The sequence below is a fragment of the Xyrauchen texanus genome, chromosome 6 (assembly GCF_025860055.1).
Source record: "Xyrauchen texanus isolate HMW12.3.18 chromosome 6, RBS_HiC_50CHRs, whole genome shotgun sequence".
Taxonomy (NCBI): domain Eukaryota; kingdom Metazoa; phylum Chordata; class Actinopteri; order Cypriniformes; family Catostomidae; genus Xyrauchen; species Xyrauchen texanus.
In genome coordinates this window covers 4,412,806-4,435,662 of record NC_068281.1, presented here as the reverse complement: position 1 = coordinate 4,435,662, position 22,857 = coordinate 4,412,806, and the positions used below count along the sequence as shown (strand labels likewise).

Below are 22,857 nucleotides of genomic sequence, written 5' to 3'. Positions count from 1 at the left end.
GCGGCAAATTTGCCATTAACTCTCGTTATTTGAGGGTGGCCAACCAATGTAAGTGTGATGTCTTGTTGCACATATTTAATATGCATTCTTGCCTTTTTGTGGAGGTTACAAACTTCATTACTCAAGGGCACTATAGAGTTAACTTAATCTGTTATTATTCAGGTAGCTTGCTTTAAACGTGCTCTCTGCAAACTGTTGTGCCGCCATGACAGTGGTTGACCTGAAACTGAAAATAGACTATAGAAGTATACAGATTACGGTAATGCCGAGGGATGCACAAATCTGATTCCCAGCCTATTCGAAGTTATCATGTGATCATGTACTTCAGTATATTTCGTACCTTATGCACTGTGGGACGTTTCGGAATGCATCAACATGTAAAATCGACAAATTATTGCTAGAAGTGTTTGCATTTAAGAACTTGCAGAGTATGTTTCATGTCTTAAGCATTACGCTCTGTTAAATTTTGAATGCAACAAGACATAAAATCGAGGATTTGTTGCTAGAAGTGTCTGTGTGTGTTTCTCACGAGTAAAATTCACCCACGAAAAAAAAAAAGAAAACTCAAAAGCCCATGTGGATCATGTTCATTTCAGGTTACCTATTGAATCCCCCCTTCTTCTCCCAGGAGCTCTTACTGTAAGTAGTGAGACAGGCCCCTATCTTTCCTCTACGAGACAGACACTTCCTGATGTTGTAGTGATACTACTGTAACCTGTATGTCATCATATGTTGACATTTTGAAAAGCCGTGTCTGTTATACATACTGTTTACGTTTATGGTTGTGATTTGTATAGCCCCATCCTGGACATTTAGAAATATTTAGCTCTGAGATACTGTAGAGGAAGAGAAACCTTTCTGCTTACCTGCAGTACAGTCAGGACTGGACTGGTAATCTGGCATTTTCCCAGTGGGCCGACGCAGTTTTGGGCCGATCAGGGGCGGAATGTCCATCGGGACGTGCCGAATGGGCCGCGATAAGCAACAATGAGTCGTAGAACGGACTACAAAACGCCACCGAGATATGCAGAAAAGGACAGTGAAGTCGAAATTGGCGGCGGTGTAGTTTGACAAAATGCCAAAAAGTTTTGTAGCACTTGTATTCTGCACAACCAGAGTGAACTCAGGCAATAATCAAAAACAATTTAGTAGGATTACGGCATCTCTCGAATGTTTTGTCAAGTCAGAAATGGTTTGTTTGTATGGTTTATGATAGTTTTGCATATATATATATTACATACAGTATGTGTGTGTGTGTGTGTGTTACTTTTGGTTAGTAATCTTTAGTGTAGTTAACTAATGTTTCATAGGGTAGCTTGACAAAAAAAATATACATAATGTATATTATGTATGTTATATATTATATTATATGAAGTATTTATATATTTGTTACTTTCATTTAGTAACCTGTAATGGAGCTAACTATTTCTTTCAAAGGGTAGCTTGACTCTATTTAAACTACTCTAAATGATATCTCATGTATAACTCATTTTCCTCAACAATGATTATCTGTTAGATTATTTCTGTTTGATCCATTGCTCTGTGATCTATTGTACCTCCTCAGAGTTGGCAAATTTACCACACATGCACTCTTCATTAAGTGCAAAATTCTCAAACGTTGCCATTTGAGTGCAATTCTCAATCGAAAACCCAGTCCTTGTTTCTAACAAGTAGTTCTCTGTAGATGGTAATATCTCAGTTCTCTAAACTTCATCAGTAATCAGATTCTTTTCAAAGAGTTTCACATCCGTCAGGTTAAACCAATATTCAGCACAAGCCGTAAGAGTGAATCTGAGATCAGTTACACGTCAAGTCATGTCAAGTGGTTTTTATTGTCGTTTCAACCATATACAGTTAGTACAGTACACAGCAAAACGAGACAACGTTCCTCCAGGACCATGGTGCTACATAAAAACAACAAAGGACCAACATAGGACCACATGAGACTACACAACGAAATAAAATACCTATATAAACTACCTATATATACCTATATAAAGTGCGTGCAAACATGTGCAAAAAGTACAGGACAGTACAACAAATTACTGACAATGAACAGGACAATAGACAGTGCAGCGCCGACCAGTACTCAGTAGTGCAAAAAGATGACAGTTTCTAAAAATGTAAACATAACATACTATGAGATAATGTTCTATGCACATAGCAGTTATTGAGGTAGCAGACAGTTATAAAGTGACAGTTATTAAAGTGCAACTCAGGACACGTGTGTGTGTCAAACCAGTCTCTGAGTATTGAGAAGTCTGATGGCTTGGGGTAAGAAGCTGTTACACAGTCTGGCCGTGAGGGCCCGAATGCTTCGGTACCTCTTGCCAGGCGGGAGGAGGAGTAAAGAGTTTGTGTGAGGGGTGTGTGGGGTCGTCCACAATGCTGGTTGCTTCTTGGATACAGTGTTTTTTGTAAATGTCTTTGATGGAGGGAAGAGAGACCCCAATGATCTTCTCAGCTGTCCTCACTATCCTCTGCAGGGCTTTGCGGTCCGAAGCGGTGCAAGTCCCAAACCAGGCAGTGATGCAGCTGGTCAGGATGCTCTCAATAGTCCCTCTATAGAATGTAGTGAGGATGGGGGGTGGGAGATGTGCTTTCCTCAGCCTTCGAAGAAAGTAGAGACGCTGCTGGGCTTTCTTGGTGATAGAGCTGGTGTTGAGGGACCAGGTGAGGTTCTCCGCCAGGTGAACACCAAGAAATTTGGTGCTCTTGACGATCTCCACAGAGGAGCCGTCGATGTTCAGCGGAGTGTGTTCACCGTCAGTCAGGTAATATTAACCATTGCATACAAGAGAAGCTTCACATATTTGGACCCTTTGTGCAAAGTATCAGAACTGGTCTAGAACTGTCTGTTGATTCGGAGGCCACATTTTCAACACTTTTTAAAACATTTTCCTCTTTTTCAAAGGTGCAATCCTCAGTTTATTTGTTTTTTGGACTTTAAATACATTTTATTATTTGCATTAAGCATTGTTTTTCCCTGCTGTCTGAAACCCGATCAGAACAGAACTGCAACCCACTATTTGAGAACCACTGTCCTAATGTGTACACCAGATTAGGAATAGGAAACAAACTTGTTTTAAGAGAATATGTCTTGAATTAAGTTTATTTTTCGTACACCATTGGCAAACATTTTCTTGTTTTAAGCATAAATCTAACTTTTTTCGGTTTATGCTAAAAAAATGTAATAGCAATTTGAGAAATTCAATTTAATAAATTCCATCGTGCATTTACGTTTACTTTTCATTTACATATTTTATGGAAGATACAGTATGACAAAAATACAAAATAAATAAATATATATATATAGAGCTTCTCATCACAATATCCTCCCCAGCAATGACAGTTTTGCAGATCCTTGACATTCTAGCGGTCAGTTTGTCCAGATACTCATGTGACATTTCACCCCACACTTCCTGTAGCACTTGCCATTGATGTGTCTGTCTTGTCAGGCACTTCTCACGCACCTCACAGTCTAACTGATCCCACAAAAGCTCAATGGGGGTTAAGATCCGTAACACTCTTTTCCAATTATCTGTTGTCCAATGTCTGTGTTTCTTTGTCCACTCGAACCTTTTCTTTTTGTTTTTCTGTTTCAAAAGTGTCTTTTTCTTTGCAATTCATCCCATAATGCACCCCTGAGTCTTCTCTTTACTGTTGTACATGAAACTGGTGTTGAGCGGGTAGAATTCAATGAAGCTATCAGCGGAGGACATGTGAGGCGTCTATTTCTCAAACTAGAGACTCTGATGTACTTATCCTCTTGTTTAGTTGCACATCTGGTCTTCCACATCTCTTTCTGTCCTTGTTAGAGCCAGTTGTCCTTTGTCTTTGAAGACTGTAGTGTACACCTTTGTATGAAATCTTCAGATTTTTTTGTCAATTTCAAGCATTGTAAAGCCTTCATTCCTCAAAACAATGATTGACTGATGAGTTTCTAGAGAAAGTGGTTTCTTTTTTGCCATTTTTGATCTAATATTGACCTTAAGACATGTCAGTCTATTGCATATTGTGGCAACTCAAAAACAAACACAAAGACAATGTTAAGCTTCGTGTTACAAACCAAATAGCTTTCAACTGTGTTTTATATATATATATGCTTTGATATAATGGCAAATAATTTTCTAGTATACTTCTAGTATTTTCTAGGAGTGGTGGTGGCGTAGTGGGCTAAAGCACATAACTGTTAATCAGAAGGTCGCTGGTTCGATCCCCACAGCCACCACCATTGTGTCCTTGAGTAAGGCACTTAACTCCAGGTTGCTCCGGGGGGGATTGTCCCTGTAATAAGTGCACTGTAAGTCGCTTTGGATAAAAGCGTCTGCCAAATGCATAAATGTAAATGTAGTACCAAATTAGCAATATAGTATGATTACTCAAGAATAAGGTGTTGGAGTTATGGCTGCTAGAAATGGAGCATGTCTAGATTTGACCAAAAATGACATTTTTTCAAGTAGTGACTATACTATATACTATAATTAATAGTATATTAAATTGCATTTCTTTGAGAATACTGCATTCAGTGTTCACTTAAATGTTATCCAGTTTGATTGAACTCTTTAAATTGAAGAAAGCTCAATGATATGGTCCTTTCAAACAAGGAAGAGGGTGATCTGAATAAAGGAGGAAGAGAGATAATGATGTGGGTGGAGTGGTTAAAGGTTGTTTTGTGTTTGTACAGTGGAAAATAAAGGGAGAGACCTGATAGTTCAAACAAAGATCTTACATTCATACTATGAGTAAACTACCTGTCAAAAGTTTGCTCACAGCTACTGATTATTTATTATTACTATTTTCCACTTTGTACAGTAACAATATAGTCTTCAAAACTATGAAATAACACAAATGGATGGATGGGAAGTATGCAATGATCAAAAAATATCCAACAAATTAAAACAAACTCATACACTACCTGGTTTTAGCACAAGAACGTGTTTAAGACTGAACATACCCTTAGAAGGCAGCATAATAAAGCTAATGACCTTTTGGAATTAATTTGTGTTGGGAATGCCCCCAACACGCACAGGAATATCCTAAGGACGACAATGCCAAGATGATGGGAGAGTCGAACCACCCTATGAAGTCTTCTCAAGCACATCCCAAAGACTTTCAATGGGGTTAAGGTCAGGACTCTTTGGTGGACAATTCATGTGTAAAAATGATTCCTCATGCTCCCTGAACCACTGTTTCACAATTTGAGCTTGTTGAATTTTGGCATTGTCATCCTGGAAGACGCCTGTGCCGTCAGGGAAGAAAAGAAAATCCATTGATGGGATAACCTGGACATTCAGTCGTTCAGATTTACATTTATGCATTTGGCAGACGCTTTTATCCAAAGCGACTTACAGAGGGACAATGTATTATTACATGTCCTTATTACAGGGACAATCCCCCCGGAGCGACCTGGAGTTAAGTGCCTCGCTCAAGGACACAATGGTGGTGGCTGTGGGGATCGAACCAGCGACCTTCTGATTACCAGTTTATCAGTTATGTGGTTTAGACCACTACACCACCACCAATCCAGATGTGGTTTCCGAGAGTTCCGTTACCCTGGGATCGGCCACATTATGCCGACACTGTTTACCTTCCCTAGTGATAATTGTTAGGTTTAGGGTTGGGGGTTACACTTTATTTAAAAAAAGGCATATCTCTTCACTGTGTTAGAGCCTGTACAGCTGAAAACAACTTGCTTCGAAACACTTTTGGCGCCCCTCTGTGGACATTTCACCCAGAAAATGGAGCTCACATGTGCCCATAGGCCCAACGACACTTACTGCTTTGGCCACTTTTCCGATTTCACTTTGAGATCAGTCTGAAAAAGCAGCAAGATGTGGTTCCATCTGTCGAAAAATCATTTTTAAAAACGCATTGGGTGCAAACAGACCTTTATATGTTAGCTGCCTTAGACAGCTCACTAGGTTTTAGAACAGAGCCTATAAATTTGCTGTCTACATTATTCTATATTGACATGAGTTCCCAAGGGTCGATCCCCAACAATCATTGTCGACGACTCACATCTGTTTAAAAGACAGCTTTACAGTCAGAGTCATTGTCAAAATGTGTGTGGTTGCTTTTGCCATTGTGTAAATGTTATGAATGCCAGCCAGTTTTTTTCTTTCTTCCTTTTACCGTCCTGTCCAAGTTTATGGACATTTCCTTTGTGCAACCAAAAGGTTGCATTCTTTGTGCCTGAAAACAATGAATGTCCAGTCAACACATTAAACCTTTAAAACTCAGATTTCCCAGAAGTTATTGTTGGAACTAAATTGGGGCTTTTTCTTTCTCTAAATAGATTATTACTGCATTCTCAACAGTGTGGAGGTCTTGGAAAGTCGTCTTGCTTTGTGACATCTAAAACGATCCTGTTCATTCTTTCATAATTATCATTCATGCAGCTTCTATGACTCGTTTGAATTGAGACAATATGGAATATTTGTAACTTTTAAAATGTATTTGTCACACCTAGTGTCAGAAATCCCCCCTTAATTTCTGGCCATGGTCACACCAGAGGACCTTTTAAAATAAAATATTAATGGTGATTAAAAATGGTCTATATAAAGAACGAAATGGTGACCAGGACTTCAGATTCTTAAGGAATTTCCCTTATACATTTCATTAAAAAAATGTGATGTTGATGACAGGATGCTCAAACAAACAGAGCAATGTTTAGATAATGCTACAGGGGTTTTCGGGGGAATCAACCTACAAATGGCCCACTTATAGTTATAGTCTCTGCGTATTAACCTGTTGATACGCAATCGCCCGCACGCGGTAGTGACGTCACTCTGCTTACATTTTAATATATAATTTACCGTCTATAAATGTAATTAATGTTAACAAATTATGCATATTTTCAAAGGTCTAAGGGTTCAACATTGATATCCGATCTCTGTTTCATAATAGCAATGCTCCAGAAACGGCAATTTAGTTATTTGTGCCAGGAGTACAAATGAAAACATGCAATATCAAAACAGGACTTCATACCTTTATTATGAAAACGCGATCGCCAGATGAATCCAGTTCAACACACTTGGGTCAGTCGTCCATGACAAGCGTTCATTGAAAAGCATCCAACAGCACTTTTTGTCCATAAAAGTGATAAATCTGAGAAATATTGATATATTCTTCATTGTTTACATGAGATCTCGCCTGAAAGAATCACCCTTTGTCATCGGTCTTCAACAAACTGCAATCTGAGCAGCATTCATGTTGTAAAACTGTATATGATCTTATATGTTAGAGTCTCATAAACAAAACAAGCCTGACTCCAAAGTCTATTTAAAAAAATGCAGCGTAGTTTTATTCATAATAGCCAAGCAGTGCCGTCAGATATTGTGTCGTCTTGAAAGGCGGAGCCTTAATTTTACTCTGTATGCTTCCAGTGATTTTACAGAGAAATAAGTTTGCAGGAACCTCATTTATTGGTATATAGACTCGTGGCTTTGAGAACATTGTATTTCTGGGTTGTCTTGGCACTTTTCTTATTGTTTTTTAGATTATAAAATCATGTTCAGCACAAAATATTTCCATTACTATAAATTTCAGCTTCTCGAACTTTAAAAAATAACAACATATATTAATTCTGGGAAACTTGGGAAATAAAGCCCAAAGTGTCTTCTTTCAGAAGATACTACAACTGTGTCCGTACTACAAAGGGTCCCGTAAATACATCCATTTAAGTTCAGGTATGTCATTTTCATGGTTTGTGCTCAAAAAGGGGTGCATATCAACAGGTTTAAGCTGCAAAATAAAGAAGTTTTATTATCAAAAATGATACACTTCAGCTTATTTTAAAGTACAAACCAGAAGTGCACACTCACACAAACAAATGTGCAAAGCCTTTAGTGATCTTTAAACATGCTGTGACTAAGAGCACTTTGGATGTGTCATACAGTTAAGTACATCTGGTTCAGTGCTTTTCCATTTATTGTGAGTGGATCTAAGTAATGCAATATGACTGGACTCCAAGGCCTTGATCCTGGGAAAGTAAAAGTTGCTTTGGGAATAGAAACAATGTTGATGAACCTCTGAGATGAAGCAAATGTATTTCACTCTGCCTTAACATCCAAAGTTTATTTTGATGGCCCATGAGGAATCTGATTGGTATCTTTGCTAGTGGGAACAGAGTTGCATGGAATATTCTGGCAGGTGTGTAAATAATCCTCATATTGGTCCTCATGACGTTGTATAAAATATATTGTAATTTCATGGACTTTTGCACATATTTGATTCTTGAATCAGTACTTTTCCTGGTTACTGGTGTGGGCATCTGTTAAACTGACCCGGGTAATAATACAATGTATCTGGGTGGAAAGCGGAAGATTTCTGAATTTTTTATGTGCTTTGGACATGCATGACTAGTCATTGTTTCTTGATGTGGAAAAAAACTTCTGATTTGTCATGCATTATGTTCTTACTTAAAAGGATAGTAAACCCAAAAATGAAAATTCTGTCATCATTTACTCACCCTTGTGTTTCCTAATTCCTTCCGTTTAACACAAAGTTAGGGAGAATGTCCAAGCAACTCCATGCAATGAAAGTAAATGAGGTACTGTGACCGTCAACCTCCAAAAAGGACAAAAAAGCACCATAAAATAGTTCATACACAAGTCGTGCGTTATATTCCAATACAAATAGGACACTTTATGAGTTCCAAGTCATTTTGATATTTTCAAAGCCAATAAATGCTATAATAAATTTATTTAAATGTATGAAACCAACATGGACACAAAGACTACATTTCTACGAACTTGATATATAAATGATTTCTAAATTGTATCACCTCGGATATCCTTATTTGTCTACAACCCATTCACTGAAAATCTTGCTTGACAGTCATGGTCACCATTCACTTACATTTCATGGAATACTCATTAGACATTCTGCTATATATCTTATTTTGTGTTTCACAGAAGAAAGAAAGTAAGGATTAGTACAAAATGAGCCTGAGTGGATGACAAAAGTTTCCTGTTTCCCATTATAAAATCAATGGAAAATTCAACAGACGACTGACGCATGAGAATGTTTTTTTGTGTGTGTGTGTGTGTGTGTCTGTTATCCAGGCAGCTGTCTGAATCGGATAATAACGTTGTCGTTTGTGTTTCAGTGGCGATGCCATTCATCATCATGACCATCACATTCAGGCCGTACAAGCGCGGAGTTTACTGTAACGACGAAACCATTCGTTACCCCTACAGACCAGACACCATCTCTCACAAAATGATGGCTGCCATCACCATATGCTGCTCTATTATTATCGTAAGTCTCTAAACCAATCTAAACAAAAATTTAATCGAACTCTTTACTTTCATGTCACTTGAAACAATTTTTGGTTTGATCAAACACGAAAAAGGAGTTCACGAGTAGATCGTCCAGACTTCTCTTTTCCATATACAACAAACATTCAATTGGTTGAGCAACTTGTGAGAACCTACCAGTTTCAGTAATTATTAAATGAATTACACACAAACTATATATATATATATATATATATATATATATATATATATATATATATATATACATACATATACATACATATATTGTTTGTACACCGATCAGCCACAACATTAAAACCACCAGCCAAATATTGTGTAGGTCCCTCTCGTGCTGCCAAATCAGTGCCAACCCACATCTCAGAACAGCAGTCTGAGATTATATTCTTCTGACCACAATTGTACAGAGCGGTTATCTGTGTTACCGTAGACTTCGTCAGTTCGATCCAGTCTGGCCATTCACTGTTGACCTCTCTCATCAATCACCATTTCCGTCCATAGAACTGCCACTCACTGGATGTTTTTAGTTTTTGGCACCATTTGGAGTAAATACAGAAATGCCTTGTTGAGGAGAGAGGTCAACAGAAAATGGCCAGAATGCTTCGAACTGACAAAGTCTACGGTAACTCATATAACTGCTCTGTACAATTGTGGTGAGAAGTATAGCATCTCTTTTAACTTTGGCCAGTAATCAAACACATAGTTTTGCGTAGCAAGACCTTTGACTACAATGCCAAAGTTCTGGACCGTAAAGCAGATTAAATTGGCCACGAACCATCCACTTAGACAGGAAAATCCCTCTTACGTGTAAAGTGGCCAATCACAGTCAGTTTCGTCATTACGTGCCATTTAGGGGCGGGGTTATTGGGGATATACTGTATTATACTATAATAAAAAAACGACATGGGGAAAGAAATTATTTATGCAATGGCACCACTGTCTTTGCAAGCGATTGCATAGAAACACATGTAAAAATAGCAGAAAATGTGTAGAGAGTACAAGAACACCACAACAAAAACTCTCAGATTATTTCACTGACATCACTATGTAAACATCAGAATATGCAGTTATGCTCATGGATATCTGCTTTACTTTCTGCTACGTGCCTCAAACAAAAAATCTGGATATCTTTGAAAGATTTGATGTCACAAACTTGGCAAACTTGGACAAATCTGATTATTATTCATCTTTAAGAGTGCTCATTCTATCAAATTGTATCAACTTGGACTGATGACTGAAGTTCTGTGTGCTTCTTCTTGAAGTAGTTCCATCAAACCAGCAAATAAGATTTGTGCTGAGTGACTTGAGAATGCGTTCTCCAATTTTGTGTGCTATGTGCATTAGACGGTTAGAGGCTGAGACTAGCAACCACATAACACCCTGGCAACCACCCAGAAGACCCTAGCAACTGCATAGCGATGTGCTAAAACTACTCAGAATATATTAGTGAGCACATAACACCCTAGCAACCACATAGCAGTGTGCGGAAACCACTTGGAACACCTTAGTAACCACATAACAATACCCTAGCATCTACCCATAAGACCCAAGCAACCACATAGCAATGTGCTAAAGCCATTCAGAACACCTTAGCAACCTTATAGTAGTGTGCTAAAACTTCTTAAAATACCTTAGCTACCACATAGCAACACCCTAGCAACCACAAAACAATGTTTGAAACTACTCAGAAAATATTAGTGCACACATACCAACACACTAGCAACCACATAGCAGTGTGCGAAAACCACTATGTACACCTTCGTTACCACATAACATCCTAGCAACCACCCATAAGACCCAAGCAACTATATAACAATGCGCTAAGACCACTCAGAACACCTTAGAAACCACCTAGAAATATGCTAAAACTACTTAAAACACCTTAGCTACCACATAATAACACCCTAGCAATCACCCAGAACACACTAGAAATCGTAAAGCAATGTGCAAAACTACTCTGAATATATTAGTGACCACATATCAACACCCTAGCAACCACATAGCAGAGTGCGAAAACCACTCGGAACACCTTAGTAACCACATAAAACCCTAGCAACGACCCATAAGACCCAAGCAATCACATAACAATGTGATACAACCTATCAAAACACCTTAGCAACCACCCAGAATACCCTAGCAACCTCATAGCAATGTGCTAGAACCACTCAATGCACATTAGCCAGCATATAACAACACCCTAGTAACCAATCAGAAGAGCATAGCAACAACATAGCAATGTGGGAAAACCACATAAACACCTTAGAAACCAATTAACAACACCCTAGCAACCCCTTAGCATTTACATGCTAACTTTTGCCCGGGCAAAAGTTTCTAGTTTTGTCCTCAGAAAATGTTCAAATTGAGTTATTTGTTTCTGTGTGCTCTTTGCTTTTAAATGTATTGAGCCTAAAGAACTCTTTTATCTTTCCTTGTGTCTTCATTCTGTTTGCAGATCACTTCAGGAGAGGCTTACCTGGTCTACACCAAACGTCTCTACTCCAATTCAGACTTTAACCAGTACGCTGCAGCACTCTACAAAGTCGTGGGGACATTTTTGTTTGGCGCATGTGTGAGCCAGTCTCTGACCGATATGGCAAAGTACACCATTGGACGCTTGAGGCCCAACTTCATGGCAGTGTGCACTCCAGAAGTCTGTAACGGTTACATGCTGGAGATAAACTGCACGGGAAACTCTCACAACGTGACGGAGTCCAGGTACAGCAATGGGAGGCAGGAAGGGCCAGTGTTATAGGTCATTAACTGTTAATCTTGCTTCCTGTATTTGTTTATTTTTGTCACCTGTTGTTTTTCACTAACAGTTTCACCAGTAAAAAAGTAATGTGCTTTCTCAGGCTTTCGCAGTCCAAAAGTGATAAAAAAAAAAGTATGTCATATAACCTCAAAGACTTAAGGATTTGTATCGTACATGCACTAGGATGCACTGAAATTAATGATTTTTGTTCAAATAAAAATAAGGATGTGCATGAGTAACTTTTACTTAAAATGTACCAAAAGTAATGGCCAGCATCATCAAATCACTGCCAACATTGTCCCATGTCTGCCAAACATGCTGAGTGGTCCAAAGATCATCTGCAGGCTAAAACTGAACTTTTGGTCAGATTTTAGGAGTGAATGCACCTAGCTGAATAGATAACTGTAGGAGGCATCCTTGCTCCCTTGCTCCCTATTTAGTGAATGACTAAACCTCCAGTGTGTTGACCGTTTGCTCTGATCTCAGAACAGTTCGAAATGCCCTTTATTTTCATCCTAACGCCATATAAATCCATTAATACATTTATACTCAATGCATTTACAAATGTTAATGAATAGAACCGTATCGTACAATGATAAAATAAAGCAATAAAAAAGTAAATTAAAGTGAAGCGAATTGACCCACAGATATGTTAATGTTGAAAAATATTTTTTAGTTTTTAGTTTTTAATCCCCTTTTCTCCCAATTTGGAATGCCCAATTCCCACAACTTAGTAGGTCCTTGTGGTGGCACGGTTACTCACCTCAATCTGGGTGGCAGAGAACAAGTCTCAGTTGCCTCTACTTCTGAGACAGTAAATCCACGCATCTTATCACATGGCTCGTCATGCTAGACACCGCGGAGACTCCAGATGTGGAGGTTCATACTACTTCTTTGGCTACATCACTCTACTCTCTCCTCCCCACCAATAGCTGGTGTGTGTTGGGCGTTCTGGCGCACTATGGCTGCTGTCGCATCATCATCCCTATGCCATGTAAAGCGCTTTGAGTGCCTAGAAAAGCGCTATATAAATGTAAGGAATTATTATTATTATTATTATTATTACTCTCCACGATCTACGAACAACTTACCACACACCCTATTGAGAGCAAGAACCACTAATCGCTAACCCAAGGAGGTTACCCCATGTGACTCTACCCTCCCTAACAACTGGGTCAATTTGGTTGCTTAGGAGACCTGACTGGAGTCACTCAACACACCCTGGATTCGAACTCACGACTCCAGGGATGCTAGTCAAGGTCAATACTCGCTGAGCTACCCTTAAAACTTAGAGGTTTCTTACCAGCGGCATTTTTGTTGGTGCTGCCCCAGTAGCAGCGCTTCCTTGAAAAAAGTTATGCTGTTGTGTCACCTGGCGTGGTGCGCCAGAAGTTAAACGCCCAAACATACTCAAAATTTCCCGTACAACCACATAACTCACTGTTTAACCACTATAGGAATGCATCGTTGGAGTACTGTTTCCCGAAACCGTGGTAACTATGTCGCACATCTATCGTTCGAACCACGTTGGTTCAACAATATAGAGCTGTCCTTAATGACGTTATGCATGGGGTGGAGTTAGAACTTCTGCAACCATCAAATTATAATAGCTCATTTAGACGTACAACAAAATGCAGCAGATTAATTGTGGTACAATAATGGGGTTTCCCTTTTCATCAGACTTCATGGATCCCTGGACACACTTCAGGATAATCGTTGTACTTGAGGATTAATCATTGAACTATGTTGGTAACGATGGAACTTGCGACCATAGTTGGCTAATAATGCTTTTTGGTAATGCACCCTTGACTGATTCAGTCAATAAGTGAGTCTTTAGAGTTCAGGACTGAGTCTTTTGGACCGACATATTAAAAGAACTGGCTTGTTGTAGTGATTCATGCAGGAAATACTTTTAGTATTTTAATCATTTCTATATGGCAATAATACAGTTCCGGTATTTTTTTTCTGAACGTCTTTTTGATGCCCAACTGTGATGTGTAAACATGCTTGTACAAATCTAATCTCCTTTGAGTTGAAACATGTCTGTTTAAATGATTTGTGAACTTTGAAAATGATTATCTGTTTCCTCTCTCCCTATTTTATGGTATCTATTCATACCTCCCTTCCACCTACGACTCTTGTGCGGCAGGCTGTCGTTTTACTCCGGCCACTCGTCCTTCGGGATGTACTGCATGTTGTTTTTGGCGGTGAGTTGTCGCAGTGCTCCTTCTACAATCATGCTGATACAGAAGACTTGTGTAGACCGATAAAAAGCAACAGGAAACTCGACTGAGACAATGAACTCCACTCCATTCGGCACGGTTTCTGGCTTTGAATCAAGGCCATATGTAATGCTTCGAGATAGTTCACCCAAAAAATGAAAAGTCGTCAACTGATTTCCACAGAAGAAATGTATGTGGGTTTGTGACAAGAGAGTAAATGATTGGAGAATTTATCCCTAAATTATTGGTTTTATAATTGACTTTCTGGTTGTTTCTAAAAATCATGTAGTTATGAGTTTGTCAGTCATATCCACACAAGTTCTGTGCTTCTGAATTCAGAACACATTATCTATTTTCCCCGTACACTGTACATATACAGTAGGCCTGTTTTAAAATATTGTGCAATTAAGCATTGTTTTTCCTTGTGTAGCTTTATGTCCAGGCGCGAATGGCATCCAAGTGGGCCCGCCTCCTTCGGCCCACCATTCAGTTCTTCCTGGTGGCTTTTGCCATTTATGTGGGCTACACGCGTGTGTCTGACTATAAACACCACTGGAGTGATGTCGTCGTTGGTCTTCTGCAAGGCGCTCTAGTTGCTATCCTCACGGTGAGTTGGTCAAAATCATGAAAACTGTCAAGAAACTGTCATATTTCACCCTAAAGGGCATGGTGGCTCAGTGGGTAGCACTGTTCCCTCACAGCAAGAAGGTCCCAGGTTTGAGTCCCGGCTCAACTTGGACATTCTCTGTGAAGTTTGCATGTTCTCCCCATGTTCACGTGGGATTCCACTGGGTGCTCTGGTTTCCCCCACAGTCCAAAATACATGCAGGTTAATTTAACTGGAGACCCTAAACCACCTGTTGGTGTGATTGAGAGTTTGAATGTGTATGTCTGTGTGTGTGTGCCCTGTCATGGACTGGTCACCTGTCCAGGGTGTTTCCCTACCTACGGCCTGAGACAGCTGGGATAGGCTCCGGCTCTACACACAACCCTACATAAGTGGCTAAAGAAGATGGATGGATATTAATATTGCTGATTTTATTCAAATGTACTAGACAGGAACATTTTCATTACTGTCTTACATGAAGAATTGGGGAAGTGGAGAGGGTTTGCTTCATTGTTATGTAAATAATGTCAAAATGTAAAAAATTACTCCTAAGCACACCCCCTCACTTACCAATAGCCTAAAAAAAATCTGTAATATATAAATAAATATACATTAATATAATAATAATAAAATAAATAAATACAAATAACAATAAATACGTTGATATATGAATACATTTAGTTGTTATACAAATATATTGCAACAAAACTGTCTTCTCTTCGCCCTTCACAGGTGCGATACATTTCCGACTTCTTCAAAGAGCGCCCCCCTCGCTGTCAGGATGTTGAAAATGCAGAAAACGAAGACATGGAGCATAAACCCAGCCTTCAGATCGCAGACGCAGACAGAAACAACCATTACACTTACAGCAGGCCCGTATGAGCCTGACCTTTGACCTTTAACCCAATGTGATTACAAAACCACTGGATGCTGCATCCTCTATTCCATGTACCTACACTGCCATCAACTATACTCTCTTCCACAGGATAATACTCCCCATTTCATACTACTGTGTGTGTGTGTGTGTGTGTGTGTGTGTGAGAGAGAGAAATTAAGAGAATGCACAGACTAACACTGAATCACATATACTATATAGATGGCTGAACGTGTTTATAACATTTTATGCACACTCCTATACGCCATGTGCACAGATCGAATCTAATGAATAGTAAGAGACTTTTTTTTTTTTTTTTTTTATCAGAGTACCAAAACACTTTCCTCAAAAGGAACTGGTTGTTTCCATGGCAACCACAAAACCACCGGTTGACATTTACTCACTGGCTGAACTTCTGGTGTTAAAATTCTTTCAACATGGAGAAAATAGTGCTTTTCTGACTTGTCAGAAGTCAAAGTTTGGTTGTCTGAAACAAAGAAATCCATAATTTGAACACTGAAACGCTGCCAAAAGAAGGTTTACTCACATTGTCAAAGAAATATTTTACGTACAGTTTATATGTTTAAAAAAATTGGATAACAGCAATTTTAAAGGTCTTTTTTTATATATATATATATATATAAAGAAATAATGTTATTATCCTGTGGTAGGTTTAGAAACATTTTATAACTCCATATAACTTTATTTCGATGTTTTTGTATTGTTATGCTTACATCTTAACGCCATGTCGACACGGCAAGCTTGCAATGCCCTTCTAGTTTTGTTGTGTCGCTCGCTCTTAATGTAGACATGGTGTTATGTTTTTAATAAGAACCACTAGCTAACTAGCGCACATTTATATTTGGCCTGTTCCTAACAGGTTTCTGTAAAACTCTAGAAAACTAGCATAACTAACACAGTAGCTGCAAGAATAAACCAACCTACCCATGTTATAGGACATTAATAATATATTAATTAAAACTATTAACACGCAGATTAGAATAAAACAGTTCAACAGCTGAAAGTGAAAATGCTGCTACAGTTTTTGCATTACAATCCCAAAAATCAGAACATCTCCAGTGTTTTCACATGTGATGTTTAGCATATCAAATTTGTAAACAAATTAAGAAACATGGCTGCAAATTGCGATACTTAACAGAGTTGCGAAGACCGTCTTTTGACAGTGCCTTGCCCGAGAGTGTAGATGACGTGAATCGCTGTCCCGAGGTTAGTTACGTTGATATCATTAACTACTTCCAACAACTGCACAATTTGAGCCTGAACTCATGTTTACTACTACTGGCACCTCAAATTGTTGTTCTCCATTTGGATCATTCATTTCGGTAGATTCTACAGTGTTTCTTATGGACCCGGAACCAGAAAACAATCCAGCAATCATATTTATCATGGCGCCACCCAGTGGTTGGTCAAGAAAACTGTGGAGACAGCTACATGCAGATTATTAACCAATGAGATTTCAGAGCCACACAGTGTGATGCAACAAAATAGAAACTGTATTTGATTAAAACGGATTGTGATTTGTTTGTCATGATGTGCCAGATTTATTCTTAGTCTTATGTGCTGTTTTCCACTCAGTTTTAAAAAAGCCATTAAAGTGGTCATGAGCTGCCAAAACGACTCGTTCTCTACTTCCTCCACATTGTGATGTCACACTGTGGTAGACAGTTGCATCTGACCTCCTCCACAACCACACATCAATGCCTACTTTACCTTTAATCACTTCTGTAGCCCCAACCAGTAGTGGTGAGTAGTGAGATGGCAAGAAGAGAGAGCATGTCAGTCAAGAGCAGAGAGCCAATCAGAACAGTGGGCGTTTACTGTCAAGTCTTAAAGGAGAACCAGCACCAAAACCAAGCGTTTCTGAAAGAGGGTCAGAATGAGGGTGGAAAATGACTATGTTTTACAAATATGTGTGTTTTTTTGCAAAACAAAAATACTAATATTATAAGTGAACCTCAAATGTATACCACAGTGTGACATCACAATATGGAGGAAGTAGAGAACGAGCCATTTTGGCAGCTTGGTTTCAACAAATGCGCTTTTCGCAGTGAGGAGGAAGTTTTGAGTTCTGAAACTTACAGTATGTTTTATAGTACAGTGAGCTCTAATATGTCAAAAGATCAAGGATTTGAATCCTCGTGTCATCTCAAGATTTAACTTTATGCTGCATCTTTGTATAATGTCACACAGTAGCTTTATTGCAATAATTCCCGTACTTCTACTTCGCACTTAAAGTATGTACTTTGCTGATGTTGGAAAATAACTGCATGCGCATTTTCTATAAAAGTTCACTAATGGTGAAATACATACTGTAGTGTGTTTAACATGACAGTATGGCAAATTGGAACATACAATAATATCTTAAAATTGTCTTGATACCAAAGACCCCTTTGTCACTTACTCTGCGTTAGCATGCAAGCATAAGCATTTAGCTAAATTCATGAACTTAAAATACATTATTGCTGAACTTTTAGGTTCATAATATACCTTTAAAAGCTAAACAGTGTCTGCCTTGATGTGCTCGCCATTTTTTATAGAAAGGGAGGACAACCCAAAAACATGTATGGATGCATACTTGGGAAATCCACCGACAACAGTATAATTTCCAGGCATCTTCAGCATGCTATAAGCCTGTTTAAAATGGCATTAAGCCTGTTTAAAATGCACATATCTCTATATTTTTACTGTCTATACTTTACCTGTTCTATTGTTCATGAGAATAATAGTGTCCCAATTTTTCATTGACGATTTACCACATAAATCCTCCACAACACACATCTGCTGCCTACTGCAAGTCGTGAATGCTGCAGGACATTTTTATGGTCTATATTCACAGAATATAAATGATTTCTCTCTGTGTTGAACAGAGACTCTATTTGACTCTTGCATAGTTGCAGAAAACCAGACGGTCTTTAAATAAACCTGTCCCCATCACTAGGCTGAGCTCATTTAGTGGATATACACATTGAATGTGAACAAGATCATGGCATATTTGTACACTTTTGCCAATATTTTCAAATGTCACTACTGTTTTATATAATATAACATAACCGAGCAATATTATGGATTATTTTGGTAGGTTCATTTAAAACTTTATTCATCTGTGCCTTTTATAATTATTACGACATAATTAACTGAGACTCCACGGGATATTTACATTTATGCATTTGGCAGACGCTTTTATCCAAAGTGACTTACAGTGCACTTATTACAGGGACAATCCCCCCGGAGCAACCTGGAGTTAAGTGCCTTGCTCAAGGACACAATGGTGGTGGCTGTGGAGATCGAACCAGCAACCTTCTGATTACCAGTTATGTGCTTTAGACCACTACACCACCACCACTTTTTGTACTTTAAAAATGTGTTTGTCACACCGCAAGATCATTTAAAATGAACTAGTGAAGGCAATAATGGTGGACTAACACACAAAATATACACTTTCTCAAATACATTCATGTCAACTTTAACCTAAAATATTGACTTTCTGCTGTTATGCATCAATTAGGTAATCACACCTACATTAAGAACAATTAGTGCTGAATCTAAAAAAACTACTTCTTACAAATGAATACATATTTTAACAAGTTAATTAATAATTATCATATTACATTGTTTATTTCAAAACTAAAGCTTCCTAAATGTGAATTTCACAGAAAAAATTCAAGTAAACAATTTCCTTATCTTTAATGAATCCAGTTAAATTGAAGCTACTGAATTGTTTTCGTTCAATAAATAATTCTATGCCACTTCTGAAGCTTCAAAATAAATAAATAAATCAGTTTTTAACAATGATTATTTAGTCCATTAACTGCTGTCTTGACTGGCATCAGTGACTTTTTACCGTGAGTGTACAGCTTATGAATGTCGCACATGTCATTTTTATTTTCAAGGTATATTTTGTATTTGTTGGTTATACCTACAACTTTAAGAAATAAAAAATAACATCTTTTGTTCCATAATGTTTCTCAGATTGGAAAGTTTGGGAGTTTCTCAAAGTTAACAGTGAAGTTCAGTGTATTTAAATTTTTTTCCTCTCCATTATCAATTAATAACAACCGGCTGACTGTACATTATCCCTTATATAACACTTTACATTCCAGTATCCAAGTTACTCATGTTATTAATGATCTTTGCTAACTAAGAGTTGAGATTCAGTCAAATCTGAACTGTACGTTAATCTATGTATTGCAATAACACAAAACTATCATATGGAATCTGAAAACTTGGATTATAGTGCATGAGTTGCATGAACCATGGGTTTGAAATGACATATGGTGAGTAAATAATATAGAATTTTATTTTGAGTGAAAATTTTCATTTTTGTCTGAACTGAACTTTTTAAGAATTGTATCTTGCATTTGCATAAATCTTTCATTTACTAAACTTTCTTATGAATTCAGTCTAGTGCTGTTTAGCCAAAAACACAGGATCACAATGCTTTTATGGGATTTCTATTGGACAAAACGGTCACATATAATTGCAACATCTTTTCAGCTGGCTTTTGTTCAAGGACATCGATATGGCGTTTGTGTGCAGTTCCCATTAACTTCATTGTAACTGGTTCAATGCTTATTTTGTCTCCCGGGCAGAGCTGAAACAATCAAAGCGAAGTAGTGAATACACATTTAATGACTCAAGGCAAAATGTCCATTGTAATATTGAGTGTCCATTTAAAATCCTTTTCTATTGAGTGTCTATGAATAGAACTGACTGATTTAAAAGCAATATTTTTTTTAAATAGCTACATTTTCAGCTTGTAATTTATCAGAGATAAGAATGTTCTTTACACAAATATGCCATTTCATTTTCTTTTTTAATCAAATCATTTTGTATTATCACTTTCTACCAAAAACACCTGTTCTCAGACCATAACTCAATCCAATGAATTGTTAAGAAATTGTTTGCAAGTTTCCTCATTTTAAGAGTGTCCTAGTCGTAGCTATTACAGCTAAACTAACAAACAAAACAAAAAAGCCATCGCATGTTGTGTATGATGAGGAAAATATGGTTAGTTTGTCAACACTATACAATTTTGACTAATCAACAGATGGAGCTTAAAATGAGTTTAAAATCTTCCTCTCTGTATTCTCTATTCATTTTAAATCGAAACTGAATGCTAGATTGGTCCATAGTTTTATGTGACAGTACACATCTTAATTTGTTACTCAAAAATGCATCTTACTGTCGTAAAACTATTATTACATTTTAAATGTTGCACTATAACTATTATACAGTGTATTTACCTTTTTATCACTATATTTTTTTGTAATCAAAACTAGCTTCTGTTATTATTTCTTTAAAATAATAATAAAATGAATGTCCTTAAGGTGTGCCTTTAGCCCCATTGTACCCTATCTATAAAATGTAGGAACACTTCTCAACATGTTTAACACATTGATGCCTCAAGAAGTAAATGTTTATTTTTTTTCCCATTCTGTAACCTACTTTGCCACAGTATCCAAGAATCAGTGTTAATATATATATATAAAAAAGCAATATCACACGAGCAAGAGAGCGATATGGCCCTATATCAGCACTGTGATTTGGTCGCAGGTAATCACAGCAGTGCTGATGTAGGGCCATATAGCATGACTGCAAGTGTTATATTGCTTATATACAAAAGTTCAATGAACAAGTACATTTTCAAAAATAAGGAAAATTGAGGACGGTCACAAAAATGCATTTGTGCATGGAACTACTTTCTTATGTGACCGACAAGAATCTGCCGTTGCTGGATCAAAACAAATGATACATCCAAGCCTCCGTTTGTAATTAAAAAATGTCACTTCAGAAATAATATCATGGCTTGTGCTGTTTTAACAAGTTATTGGATAAAGAAGGATGGATGGATGTGAGTGTGTGTGTGTGTGTGTGTGTGAGAGATGGAGCGTGTGCAATCACCTGTTGCCACTCCCAAGCATAGATGCTGTCAGCTTTCTGAAGATCAGCTTTCTGAAGATCAGCTTTCTCAGTGGTAATAGCTGTCCAAGCAGTGGTATTCCTCTCTATTTCACGGCACCCAGTGCGCAAGAGTCATTCACTATAGAAACCGCAATGTCCTCCGCCATTTTAAAAAGTATGTATCCAATGTGGAAACTCTGGTAAAAGGTAAGTACATTGAGTTCTGTAATCAGTCTGTTGTGTCTCTCAGCTGTGATGAGCCATAATGCTGAAGTTGTTTGTTTAAAGCCATTAAAAGCTATTTCCTAGCTTTAGTGGTGTAGTAGTAAGAGCACTCACATAGCGCTGTTCTATGTAAACAATGACTAACGGATTCAATTCACCTCACCAACTGGTATTACACACAAAAATTATCTTTTGCCACTACCTGCTGGCTAACATATGTAATGGGGAAAACAATTTATGTAAAAAGAGACCCATAGCCTACAGTAGCTCTTAACACATATGCACTACACTTACACTTTAGTTTAGCATGAATACAAGCGGAGTGATACACAGTGAAGCGTCCAAGTGCTGATGGTGTCACACCATCAGTGCTCATGGAACGTCTCTCGTCCAATCAGATTCGAGGACTAGGCACTAACTGTTGTGTGTGTGTGTGTATATATATATACATATATACACCGGTGGTCAAAAGTTTGGAATAATGAACAGATTTTGCTCTTTCGGAAGGAAATTGTTACTTTAATTCACCAAAGTGGAATTCAACTGATAACAAAGTTCAGTCAGGACATTACTGATGTGAAACAGCACCATCACTATTTGAAAAAGTAATTTTTGATCAAATCTAGACAGCAGCCATCACTCCAACACCTTATCCTTGAGTAATCATGCTACATTGATCATTTGATATTAGAAAATAATTTGCCATTATATCATACACTGCTGAAAGCTATTTGGTTCGTTAAATGAATCTTAACATTGTCTTTGTGTTTGTTTTTAAGTTGCCACAATATGCAATAGACTGACATGTCTTAAGGTCAATATTAGGTAAAAAATGGCAAAAAAGAAACAGCTTTCTCTAGAAACTCATCAGTCAGTCATTGTTTTAAGGAATGAAGGTTATACAATGCTTGAAATTGCCAAAATCTGAAGATTTCATACAAAGGTGTACACTACAGTCTTCAAAGACAAAGGAC

At 37.8% G+C, this 22,857-nt stretch overlaps 1 protein-coding gene across 1 annotated transcript in view; it reads left to right on the top strand.

Annotated features, from left to right (window-relative positions):
• Positions 1-21,769, top strand: part of LOC127644533 (phospholipid phosphatase 2-like) — a 45,537-nt gene extending 23,768 nt beyond the window's left edge. The window contains exons 2-6 of the mRNA XM_052127732.1: positions 9,113-9,264; positions 11,734-11,996; positions 14,183-14,240; positions 14,686-14,862; positions 15,595-21,769. Coding sequence (XP_051983692.1) covers positions 9,113-9,264; positions 11,734-11,996; positions 14,183-14,240; positions 14,686-14,862; positions 15,595-15,744 — 800 coding nt within the window. The 3' untranslated portion in view covers positions 15,745-21,769. The remainder of the gene's footprint in view (positions 1-9,112; positions 9,265-11,733; positions 11,997-14,182; positions 14,241-14,685; positions 14,863-15,594) is intronic.
• The last annotated feature ends 1,088 nt before the right edge of the window (positions 21,770-22,857 follow it).